General features: G+C 40.6%; 1 protein-coding gene across 2 annotated transcripts in view; it reads left to right on the forward strand.

The window, feature by feature from the left end:
• hmga2 (high mobility group AT-hook 2) overlaps window positions 1-12,894 on the forward strand; it is a 30,606-nt gene that overhangs the window by 740 nt on the left and 16,972 nt on the right. The window contains exons 2-3 of one of the 2 annotated variants that reach the window (XM_067490770.1): window positions 626-712; window positions 7,226-7,276. In XM_067490770.1, coding sequence (XP_067346871.1) covers window positions 626-712; window positions 7,226-7,276 — 138 coding nt within the window. The remainder of the gene's footprint in view (window positions 1-625; window positions 713-7,225; window positions 7,277-12,894) is intronic. The other variant, XM_067490771.1, reaches the window with a different exon arrangement.

Below are 12,894 nucleotides of genomic sequence, written 5' to 3' on the forward strand. Positions count from 1 at the left end.
GGGAGCCGAATAGTGGGATACTTCCGCACAAACAATGAGGAATGCGTCTGTTTCCAGTCTTGGCTCAGGCCGATAACTTTTAATTGACAACATGAGTAAGGAGACAAGCCAATGAATCACCACCAGGAAAAGCGAGGCTCTTTTTTTGTTTTCTTTCTTTCAACGTGCGTGTATGAATATGTGTATGATTCATTCATGAGTCACATACCAAGCGAAATTTCACACCACAATCACGTCCATTGAGACCACGGGCTGCGGTCAACGCCGTCGATCTATAATTTTGAAATCAGTTTTATAATTGAGAGAAAGCCAGCAGCCCTCAGTTGCAGCTACCAGGCTGCTTTTTTTTTTTATCGGGATCATAGAAAAACTGAGTGCAAATTAAAGTGCACGGTGAAATCTAAACATGCAGACTGTACAAAAAGTCTGTCATTCATTCCTTCTATGGTATGAGCCCACACATGTGCACATCATTGCCACACACACACACACACAACCTTTGTTCCTCTTTTGGTCTTGACCCATAAAGCAATGACCAAATGGGGGGGGTTTCAAAGCTTTGTTTCCTGTTCTTGACACCCGTGTCATGCCCCCCACCCCCTCTCCCTCCACTTTTCCCTTTCAGGAGCCCAGTGGAGAGCCTGTCCCCAAGCGACCGAGAGGCCGCCCCAAAGGAAGTAAGAACAAGGGCCCCTCGAAGATGGCGCAGAAGGTGAGGAGCCTCGGCACCTCGATCGTGTCATTTTAGTGCACATTTACTGTCTCTTTAAATTCCATGAAGCAGTGCACATGTTTAGCAGCAGTCAACTGCAATCTCCACAGTCCTCGTCGCTCAAAACTCTCCAGCTTATCATTTCACTCAAATGTGCCCCACCCCCCCCCCCCCACCCCCCTTTTTTTTTTTTCTTTCTTCTCCAAAGTCCTGCATATTCATATTAAGGTTCTTTCAGAATTTTGGTGTCTGCGTAGCTAATCATCGCCCTAATCACAGTGTGTGAGGTCACAGCTACAATAGTAGTGGGTGGTGTATGGAGGTGAGTAGAGACACTGATTCAGAGAAATACTTTTGGGATGTTACAGCCATATCTCAACCAACCTCGGGCTTGGGTTACGTTTCTAGTGAGGCCGTGTCTTCGCTCATTAGTTTAGATGAAGCTGCGATATGGTCGCGATAACAGCGGCCTTACTGTTCCACTGTAAACATTCCCAGCCCTCCTTTAAAAAGGGAAGCACTCTGTTCCAGCCATAATCCTGTCAATTCTCATCTGACATTGTTAAGATAAACACTGGAGATCTCAGCCTTTCCAAGATGAAAGGAGTCCTGGGTCAGCCCGCACCTTTAATATATATACGCCTTTAAAAGTTCACTTCCCTTATGTATATCTATCACCTCTATGGTCTCTGACAGCTCGTAGCAGCTTTTAAGAAGAAACAAATGTGCTGCACACCTTGACTGGACTATTACTCATCTTAGACTAGTTTTTCTGAAGAAACATTGCTGGTAGAAAAATATCAGGTTTAGGCTTTAATACAGAGAAATTGGAGAAATCTGAGCCTGTGCTCATCAGAAAATCCGCAGTAATACTCATTAGTTTGAACGTTGAGAGTAACCGTTTGGTGAGTCTTTGTTAATGACCTTTACGACATTGCTTCCAACGAACACAAATGGGTTCTGATCTGTTGTGTGGGCAGCCACACTCAAAGGAAGAATAAAAAAATTGAAAAGAAAAAGAAAACGCTGCAATGTTGATGAATGGTGTAAATAGAAATTACAACTTACACTTTCAGACAGTCACTGCTTGCAGGCTTTTATGATGTTGCACTAAGCTGAATTGTTGACCACAAATGAAGTACAGTTGGGTGCATAAGCTGGCATCCCTTTTATTTTGAGACTCTGAAAGAATAAAGTTTAATCAACGTGATATTTAATTCACATTATTATATTTAATTCAAATGTTTCATTTTTTTAAATACAATGAAGTATTTTATTACTTCTGACGATAAAGCACACGCGTTCTAGATGATGGTGCATTGCTATTATGTTAGGTTTAAGGGTAAGTTTGCATCTCTTTACATTAAAATGACATGTAGGCGGATGCATTATTATCATCAGAAGTAAGAAAATGTATCCGGCGATGTGCATTAAAATGTTTTAATAAAATTATGGAAAATTGCAAAAGTGCAAACGTTTGCTTTAACTTTAGCTTTTCTGATGACAAATGTGAATTAAATATTAATGATAAGGCAAAAGTTACTTTTTTTCTCACTTTCAAATAAAACAAATAAAAGGATCCAAAGTTTTGCACCCAACTGTACATTGCAAAGTGTTTTGAAACTGTCATATACTTTTTGTTGTTCTGTAGAAAGACTTCTCCTGTGATGAATATATAGAGGACTATGTAACGTGGTATTTTTAGTCATGTTAGCTCTAGGAGGTCAGTCCACCACTTGAAATATCTCTACAGCTATTGGAGGCATTTAGCTCTTTTCCACTCATACTCAGAATCATACTCAGTTTTTTTCCAATTTCATGTGACAAACTGGGAATGGTTGGACATTAAAAGGTGTCACCGTCCAATCTGGACAATCGTATCGACCCTGGGGCCTGTTGCATTACACGTGTATTTATGTCACGAGCGAACAGCGGTGCACATTCAGCTAGCAGCTCATTGTGAGCCAGTACTGACTGGTGCAAATCCATATTTCTGTCCAAACTGGACCCCAAACCTGAGAGTGTGGTGTTCCCACCCAGCAAGCCCATGACTGACTCAGAGGAAGCCCTACAGCTCAAAGCATCACTCACTCAGACATTTAAATGCTCCAGCCATCTGTTTATGCATTTGTTTGGTGCAGTCGTATTTTGAAGTTATAAACTGGATGTGGAGCGGTGCATGGGGAGCCTCCTGTGTCCAAGACTAATCGAACAGCACTAGCAGCTTTCCAAAGATATTTGCTTTAAATATGTCTGAGTGAAGCTGACCACATCAGAGAAGCAACAATTTCAGCTTTCAGCATTATTCAGTTAACATTTTTAAAGCAGGGATACAGCATCTCCAAATCTCGTACATTTTTAATCAACATTTCCGTTGGTAGATACAGCGTAGGTATCACATCAGATCACCGTACTGGCCAGAGGAATTGGATCTGGATTCCTCTACTGGACGTTACTTGAGGCAACGTGCATATATATATATTTATATATACGCTGGGACATATGTCATTTTCACACGTGTTCAAAATGTAATGTCTTGTCTTTATTTTGAGGAGGTACAAAGCCAGCAAAGTAAAAGTCCCTAAGTCCGATTAACCCAGGGGTCCTACCCTTTGTATGTCCCCCACACTATAGAGGTGGATATTTGATGTGACAACACATCTGTTTAACCTCTCACTGACTACAGCTGCTTGACCAGCCATGGGCGACTGCATGTCTCCCCCACTGAATGGTTTACCATAAAATCTGATCAGAGTCAAAGATTAACGTCTTTCGGGCCGTTTCGCCACGGCGGACCAGTTCGCGCGTCGGTTTGGCATGAGTTTTTTTTTTACGCCGGGTGCCCTTCCGGCCTCAACCCCTCCCATTTAATCTAGGGCTCAGGACTGGCACCAAGGTGTTGGCGCGTTAAGCAAGAGTCTCGAAGCATTCGGCTCAATGCACCACTTTGCACAGTTCTCAGAGCCATTAGCAATAGTTCATTAGGGGGAGGTTAGGGTGGATGGACGGATGGGTGGACAAGTGTTTGCTTCCCATTTCCTACGAATAGTCAATGTTTACTTTAACCATGGGCATGTTCTTTCCCTTAACCATGTAGGTCTTTTAACCACAATGAATAGGGTTCCCTGACCATAAGAAGGTATATTTATAGGCTCTAACCAAAAAAATCCCTCCCTCACCTTGAACTTTTTTCTTTGGAGGATCAACTTTTCAGCTGCACTTGTGACGTAATGAATACATAAGACCTTTTTTGCATGTGTACCGAGCTAGAGTTCAATACCACTTCAGGTTTTACAATTATAGATTCTAAAAAAAAAAAAAAAAAAAAAAAGTTGCATAAATTCTAAAAGATTAAAAAAAGGAATTAAGTGAATCGGGGGTGTTCTGCGTTGTCTCAGACAGGCTGTGTGCTCTTTGCTCGGACAAACGCACTGATGATTAATTGAACACGGTGTTGCCTTTCAGACCATTAAATCTCCACATTAAAAATGCAATATCCCAAACAGTCGAACTGGTATTACAGTACAGAGTTTGGCTTGCCAGCGATGTGCTGTGTCACAATAAAGGTCTGCTTCGTTTTTATTTCTGCTTGGAAGGGTCCTAGCCAGCCCCTGTTAAACTGGACTTGATAGTTGTTCTTTCTGTATGATGACAAAGGTAACAAAGAATCAGTTAGAGGTCAGGTAGTGTGGCAGTCAGGCGATAATCTTTTTCTGGAACATGCTTTATAATCAGGTTCGTGAGATTTAAGTGTTACTCATGGGCACCGGGGGTAGAAAGGCAACCTGACATGATGGGCTTTTCCAAACCTTTAGCTGAAAGTTTGTCTCTGTGACTAAACTTGTATAAAGCTGCTGAGGTATTATAACACGCCACCTGCTGCCGTGTCATCAGGCAGTTGTTAGCAACCAACACCACTGTATCACCGATTGGAATCGCACTGGTCTTTTTGCTGGTCGTCATCGCAGCGCAGCAGTTTTGCTAAGATGTCTGATGAATTACTGTATTGACGCTGGTCTGCTTTTGTTAACTGAGGATGACTACAGGGCTTGGCCAGTCTGTCGGGTCCCGTCGCTCTCGTGGTTCCAGCAGACATCAAATCATTGTTATCTAGAGGCAACGTTCCAAGGGACATTCCAGTTTGAGAGATCCATTTCATAGAGACGGAATGCTCTGTAAATCAAAGTCTATGCAGTGAGCATCTTTTTTCTCTTTGTTTTAGCTCTCCATCATTTACCAGAGCAAATGGCATATACAACAGTTATGAAAGGCAGTGTCAGTTATGAAAGACAATGTTTAATTTAACTATTTTCATAAATATTGCTCTTTAAAAGCATTGAATTGTAATATTTTCTAAGGCCAACAATATGGAACTTGGAATGGATAGTCTGACATATTGGATTCCAACTTAAACATCCCATTACCATAATTTTTGCTTATGAGTGGACGTGTATTGTCTGTATTGTAGAAAATACATGCAGCCAGTTTCAGGTTGCACGCGTGCACACACCCGCAAAGCGACGATGCCATGGAGGAGCAGACGAGAAATGTGCACTTCAGTTGTGTTTTTTTTTGTTTTTGTCTTTGTGTGTTGCGTTAGCATGGCGACGGGGGGTTCGTTGGCATGGTGGTCCGCCAAGCTCGTACCAATGTGAAGGACTGAATGCTGAGGACAACGGTTGTTATAGAAACAGACTTATCAGAAATGTCCACTTTAACCTAAATCAGATAACCTAAGATTTAAGGAAGTGAGCTCAACGTTTCAGGCAGGCTTATGCATATTGATCCATATTAATCTAAAAAAACCTCTAACTTCTACTTATGATGTAAGGTGTATCAAAAATATTTTTTCCACAATGTGAATGTATTAAATTACTGCCGTCTTGTTATACAAACCCTAGTGTTTATTATTGTACGTTTTGAGCTTTGCCTTCAATCCTGACAATCAGGTTTGAACCCAGCTCTGGGCTCTAGATCAGTAGATGGAGCAGGTCAGCCCACGGATCATAGGAAACTACCCATGGCTAAAATAACAGGGGATGCAGCTTTTAAAAACGTTCTGCCAAATGCTCTTAAGTCAATATTCAGGCCCAAATAGTCACATAGCTTCTAAAAAGTTGCTTCACATAGATTCTTTAACGTTGGCGATTTAGCCGCAGGTTTTTGGCAGCAGGACGGTGCATGTTGGATTGAGTAAAATTAAAGTACGTGTGTTCATGATAATAAAAGAACGTGTTACTCAGTGCAACAGTGTAGCTCATTGTTTCACAAAATGTTCCTCAGACAAGATGAAATATTGCATGTGATCTTGGGACTATTTTAAAGGCTGGGTTACTGGTTACACCAGTGGGTATCTACTCATTTAAAATACCGAAATCTCTTTTCCCTTTGACTCACAATAATGCATAATTAAATCGGGATGATGTTTGACTAATAGACTTTCAGTCTTTCTTTTGATGCAGAATTCTGAAATAATTGGGAGGGTGCAATGAAACATAAGTTAAAACTATGACAATAACAAGTTGCAATAAACATAAATAAGTTCATGGGAGACATGAAAATGAATCTCATAGAAACATTACTGTGTTAGGTTACTGACTTCCCACAGTAAGATTTTGGGTTTTCTTCATTTTTATCAGACACAATCCATTTTATTAAAAGTGACTTAATGGGCAACATCCAGGTCCAACTCCCTCAGAGCTGACACTCTACAATGGTTGTAATGTTGGTGAAACCCCCTGAGTATAGTTGATGGCTTATAATCTGACAAAAATTTCAGTGTCTCAGCTGTTTTGCCCGTAGGAAAACACCAGCTACACACCTTGAACTTTCAGTTTGTGTTTTTTTACACCTGTAAATCATAAAATTGTTTATTGAGCTACTTCTGACAACATAGTCAACCAAACTTTATTTAACATTGTGGTAATATATTGGTCCTAACTTTCGTATTTTAGATTATATTTAGCATCATTATGATTAGCTTTATTATGCAGCATCATAAAATTGGTAAAAGGACAACTAACGTGTGATTTTAGGTTGAACTGAAACAAGGGAACTCGCAAATATACAACTTGTCCACAGTCAAGACGTTTCATAAGTTGTCCCTCATGTGTGCTTCTTACTTTGGAAAAAAAAAAAAACCTCTGCTAAATGACTAATAATCATAACAACAAGGAAAACAACCCTATGGTGTGTTGGACTGGGGAGAATAAAGTAAAAGTGTTGAGCTGGAAAAAGTATTGTCACTGAGCTGATGTGTCACGAGTTAACAAGCGGATGCAAAAGTAAGGCTGTGAAACAAAAACACCTTGAAGTTACTCTTTGTACAATCCGAATTTTCCATGTTAGTTCTGAGAAAGAATAAAAAGTCCTGAAGAGCTTCGTCCGTAAATTATATTTTTTCATTGTCTATAATGCGACAGCTATTAACATATCAGGTGTTTTTCTTCATGCATGAAATAAAGTCATGAGATCAAGACCGATTTTATTTGCTGCTAATCTATGTTTTCACAGAAAGCTGAGGCAGCTGGGGAGAAAAGACCAAGGGGGCGACCCAGAAAATGGGTGAGTCTGTGGTTTTCTTTAAGGTCTGAGCTTGTGTCTGCTGTGGGCATTTTGGACACTGGGACATGAAGTATGTTGAACACAACACACATTACAAGAGTAGCTACGAAGAAGGAGGAGTTGATGAATTGTCAGGAGGTAAATGTGTGTGTGTGTGTGTGTGTGTGTGTGTGCATTGTCAGGGAGATCTCTAAAATGTTTGTGTTATCATTCAAGAAAATGTTTATTCTGCACATAGACTGCAGGAATACCTAAATAATTCCACTGACGGCTTGAAGGCGCCAGTGTTTATCAGCCGGAGTGTAACAGGCCTGATTGATAATGGGGGGTGAAAAGCAGCCGGCAGTTTAAGGCATCACCAGGAAGTGCAAGAGTAAGCATGGAATGGTCACTAGACTAATGGGTCTTTGGTGCATATCTCAAATTTTTAAACCCAACGCACAGAAGCAGATGAAAATTGCATATTTGGCCCACTGGTTTGTGTCTCATCTGATTCAGAGCAAATGTATGTTAAACTTTAGAGCTGGAGCAAACGGCTTGGGATATTCTCCAGAGTTGCTCTTTCACACCTGAAGTGCACATTAGGAGATAGTCCATGAGAGACCCATTCTCTCTTTTGAGGAAAACCTCTGTTTAATCTGGTGGTACGTAGAGCAAATTGGGGGCAGGACATGACTTTTCGCCGGATCCCGCAGCCTTCTGCATCCCAACCCAATGATGTACTACCGAGCCGCATTGCAGAAATCCCAGATCTCATGCCGTTTCTTGAATTTCCTTCACAGTTTCAAACACCAGCATTAGCTACCATTGGAATCAATGTCAAACACAATCTCAATTCATATTGTTTATTCCTGCCTCTCAGGTTTAGTGGTCTGGTTGATGTGGGGAAAAAAAGTACTATAATAACTGCTCTTGTCTATCGAGAATTAGAACCAAAGAAGTTGAAGTTATTATTCTGAACTTAAAGAGCGCTAACAAACCTTTTTAATTCCAAGGATTTGGTGTTGTTGGGCTAGCATGTGCCTTTTAGTCTTTATTAGTGCCGTTTGGTGTTAGAGGTGATGGAACAAATTCAGTGTGTCTGTTGGTTCAGTAGAAGAATATTAGAAAAGATCTAAGACACATGTGTAGAGTAATATAAATACTGTGTGGCTCAGAACACACACTTTTTACATCCCAGGTTAAAAATCTCGTTAGTCTTCAGAAGTATAACAATTGTATTTACATACTGTAAGTAAGACCTGTATCTGTATATATTTCAAAATCTCTTAAAAAAAAAAAAAAAAAAGTCAAAATAAAGTAGTATTGGGGTTGTTTTGACATTTCAGTGTGGATGGTAACCCTTTATTGAATTCAATATTTAAGTGGACAAAAAGCTGCATGGAGACTGGAGACAAGTGCCCCTAGTATAAATAGCTCTACTCGTACCAAAATAACTCCATTCATCACAAGCTCCTCACAGGAAGTGAGATGAGTCATGACCTTTTGGTAATTACTACTTACCAATAGATTGCATTCATCAGTTGTGCACAGCAGTTCCCTTTTCTCTACTCCAAATTGCTGCATTCCATAGGATTTTATGTGTGGCTTCCTTTACATACAAGGTAAAACTCCTGAAAATGACAATTTCTTTTGACAAAAGTTGCATTTATGGTGCTCTGCCTTAGTGATGTTACTGGAAATGAAGTACTGCAGTTATGTCTTACTGATGCAATACCCTCACAGTAACGCAAGTACTCTGTGTTTTAGATCAGTTGGTTCTCAATCCAAAACTGTACCAAGTCTGCTCTAGTTATAAGTCAAGGTTCAGAAAACTTTCTACAGAGAATGTGAAGTTGACATCACACCATGTTTTCATCAAATTTAAACAATTTAAACAATGGTTCGCCACACAAGAGTGCGCGCGATGTAACTTCATGTTCTCTAACGTACATCACAGTAGACATTTAGACATTATAGAACATTATAGAACATTTTCATTTGCTGCAGTTTTGTACAGATTTTTCTGTCCATATCTTGCCGAAATTTAGCCCAGTGTGAAGTTGTATCTCAAAAATTTCTGTCGAAGAATTGAATTTGCTTGTTATCTATTCTATTCAATGATTAGTTATCATGCCCATAGTTATGGTTCCATAGGCCACCTGCTCCCTACCAGTAGTAGGTGGCTCTGGAGGTGGTCTTGGATGCCTCTCTCCTTTTTAAATGGGGTGGACAACACTTTGGATATAACGCACCCCAGTACGTCTCCAACACCCACTACAACCTTAACAATAAAAGCATTAGAATGATCACATTTCTGACAGTTTAAACATATAAACTGTGAAATTCTGACATTGTAAATGTAGAATTTATGGCACAGCTGCTATATTGGATTGGATTAGATTGTGCAGGTCTACCTAGAAGTGGCCAGTGTGTGCGTATATGGGCTGGTAAGAACAGAGGAGCCACTGACTAAAGTGATAACATCTGAATCCGTGTTGCCAATGCAAAGTTGAAATGACCTCGCAGTCTGGCAATCATCAAGTGTGGAATTTCTAATTGAAATAAAATACCAGAAACATGAGGACATTTTATTCTGCGGTACCCTTTTCGAGTTGGGATTTGCTGTGAAGGAATGCGTCGGTTAATAGTTCGACAACTTAAAAGAATTGATCTTTGGTCCTCAAGGTGAACTACAATAAATAATAAATGGACACTGATTCTGTAATCGAACCACCTGCATGGGCACAAGAACATCCCCAAACACCTCTGACAATCAACACAATGTATCTACAAAAAAAAAACTACTATTAAAATGTCAAATTTATAATTCGCAGATATTCTACAGTATGAATGAAAATGAATTATTCTGTCACAGTGCACTTCTCTGAGAGCATCATTAATGCTGAACGATAGCTATACGTTTTGGAGCAACATATTCTTCATCCAGATGCCATATTATTATTTCAGGAGGTGTCAAACCACATTCTGAACAGATTTCAACAGCATGGCTCAGTAGTAATAGAGTCAGGGTCCTAAACTGGCCCATCGGTAGTCCAGACCCATCCTCCACTGAAAACATTTGCCACTTTATGAATATGGCAGAGGAGGTGAGCAGCTGAAATGTTGGGAAATGATTTACTTCCAGAATTAAAGCGAGTGGCCTCCGCATTTCGCAAACGCGTAGCGAGATAACGCAGCACAATGTCCATTTGAGGCATGTTGCTAGCATCAAATTCAAAATGTGCAATTATTTCTCAGTTTCAGCATTTGAAATGCATTTTATTCTTTTTATTAAATTCTAAAAAATAGTTTTGTAACTCAATTGCAAGACAAGTCATACCAATTTCTTTTCTGCGTCAGCATAATCCCTAATTGGTGTTGAATGGATTGGACTGACTAATGCTCTCTGTATAAACGTGCAGGTATGACTAAGTCAGTCATCAGTGAGCTTGTGTTATGGGAGCAGGCACAGTGTGAAGGGCAGAAGCACACTTCCATCTCACGCAAGACTTGGCTGGGGTCAGACTGAAAGCAGGTGCCAAGCGATCGAATGAGAGCTCGGGAGAGAAGAAAAGCAGGAAAGTCTGGCACCGGTGACCAGCAGCTTGACTAATGGTCTTGTTTGTCCAGAGGCTTTGAGAAAGTGGTGAGGAGGCCTGGATGCTCACCAGGAACTACCAGCATTTCCCTCTTTGAATGTGTGCATGTGTAAGGCAGGGGTAATTGTGATATTGTGATCGGTGTCGGGCATTGAAACGCTTCTTGAAGCCTCCAGCGGGAGTCAGGTGGCTGAATCAAGGCCGCTGTGCAGAAATCAGACTGAAGCTGGGTGAGTGTTGTGTTCGAGGGGGGGGGAACGAAAACATAACTTACTGGCACTTGAATGGAGATCTGACCTAAACTTTAAGATGCTTCAGCAGCTCTTAATGCAACAAAGAGGACAATCCACAAACTCATCAGTTGGTATTTTGATGAAATGAATATGTTAATTTATAAAAAAAAAAAAAGAGAAGATCTTGACCACTGCTGTTCAGGGTCATAGGGGTCATTATAAATCACACATTAGCATTAAATGTCAGATATAAAAGGTCAAACTTTAGGTCTACATGTATCACTTGCAGTAGATGGAGGCTAACTGAGTACCGTACTTACTGTTTTTGTAATGTCAAGCTGTCCTGGAGTGTCTGCTGGCCTAGTTTTTTGCAGTATAACCTGGACTTTTTGCACTAGTCGGACGTCTACTGGTGGCTTTTCAGCATATTCAGTATGTCGATTTACTATCAGCCCTGTCAGTGAGCGAGAGCAAGAGATTGTCTGTACAGATGAGTGAATTTGTAACTACAGCTATAAACCATCTGCAGTGACGTGTAAACACGGTAAGAAAACGCCTGTCGATCGCTTCATCAAAAGGTGTATTTAATGTTGTGGCTGATCAGTATAAAGCTGGGAAAAGGATCTTTGTGGACCTTTGGGTCAGCGTTCCATTACAGTTTGCAGCGGAATGTTTTGAAATGCCAAAAAAGTAAAGCAAATACTTTTTTTTTTTTTTTTTTTCATCCATATGAGTTATTTCCATTTTGTTATTACTAAAATTGTTTATTCAGAAATTAGTTATTTTTAATTTATCAAGTCGGGGAGGGGGGGGTAAAAAGATTTACGCTACCAATGCACCGTAAGCGAGTACAAGTGCAATATTTACAAGCGCAATAAGCTGTTTTTTTTTTTCCACAAATACCCACAGAACTAACGACGGTCCCATTCATCTCGGCCCTTCTTTGTATTCAGTGGTAATCAGAAGTTGTTAGCATTCTTTGCTCAGCTGTGGTTCAACAATGGCCACATTTATGTGACCTGAACATCTGTTAAAAACAGAAGCTGATTGTATGTAGCTTTCACCATGTTTGGCGGCGCTACCTAAGCTGACCTAGATAGTTCAGCTGTCTGCTCTGGCCTAACTGGCCTGACTCCAGAGAATCAACAGTACAACTGTGTGGTGGCAGATATTTCACATTTGTGTGAATTAAAGAAGAGTCCGAAATTGTACTGGAGTGTATCTAATTACATAAAAAATATCTCTGACCTTTGAGTCCTTATGACCCCCCCCCCCCCCCCCCCCCCCCCCTTAGTCCCTCAGAGCCTTGTATGGATTTGCAAAATGTAACTGAGTATATACTTCAGGAGATAGACTTGTACGATGTTGTGCTGCATGTTAACTATCCAGTTCTTATTCTGTCTATTCCAAACACAAGCATGTACAACAGGACTCAGTTTGCACTTAATTTCTGTTATAGTGGTTCCTCTAAAATGAGGGCATTTAGCTATTTTTAGGTTGCTGCTACTGTATTGCTCCCCTTCCTGAGGCTATTTGTAAGAGAGACCACAGTAGAACACTGAAAGGAGTTGGTGGTGGGCAGCAGATTTGCCTCATTCCCTACATTCTCGACCCGCCACCTCGCTCCAACCCTAAGCTGCTGCCAGGCTGAATTCCAGCCACTAGAGGCCTTTGTTCACACAAGGACTCTACAAACACGAGGAGTTCTCCGGGGCCATAGTGGATTTCCACAGGTCACCACCACCTCTGCCATTTCACTGATTCTTCAGTTACAACCACATAACACTCGGCACACATTCAGTGT

This window comes from Channa argus, chromosome 21 (assembly GCF_033026475.1).
Source record: "Channa argus isolate prfri chromosome 21, Channa argus male v1.0, whole genome shotgun sequence".
NCBI classification, from domain to species: domain Eukaryota; kingdom Metazoa; phylum Chordata; class Actinopteri; order Anabantiformes; family Channidae; genus Channa; species Channa argus.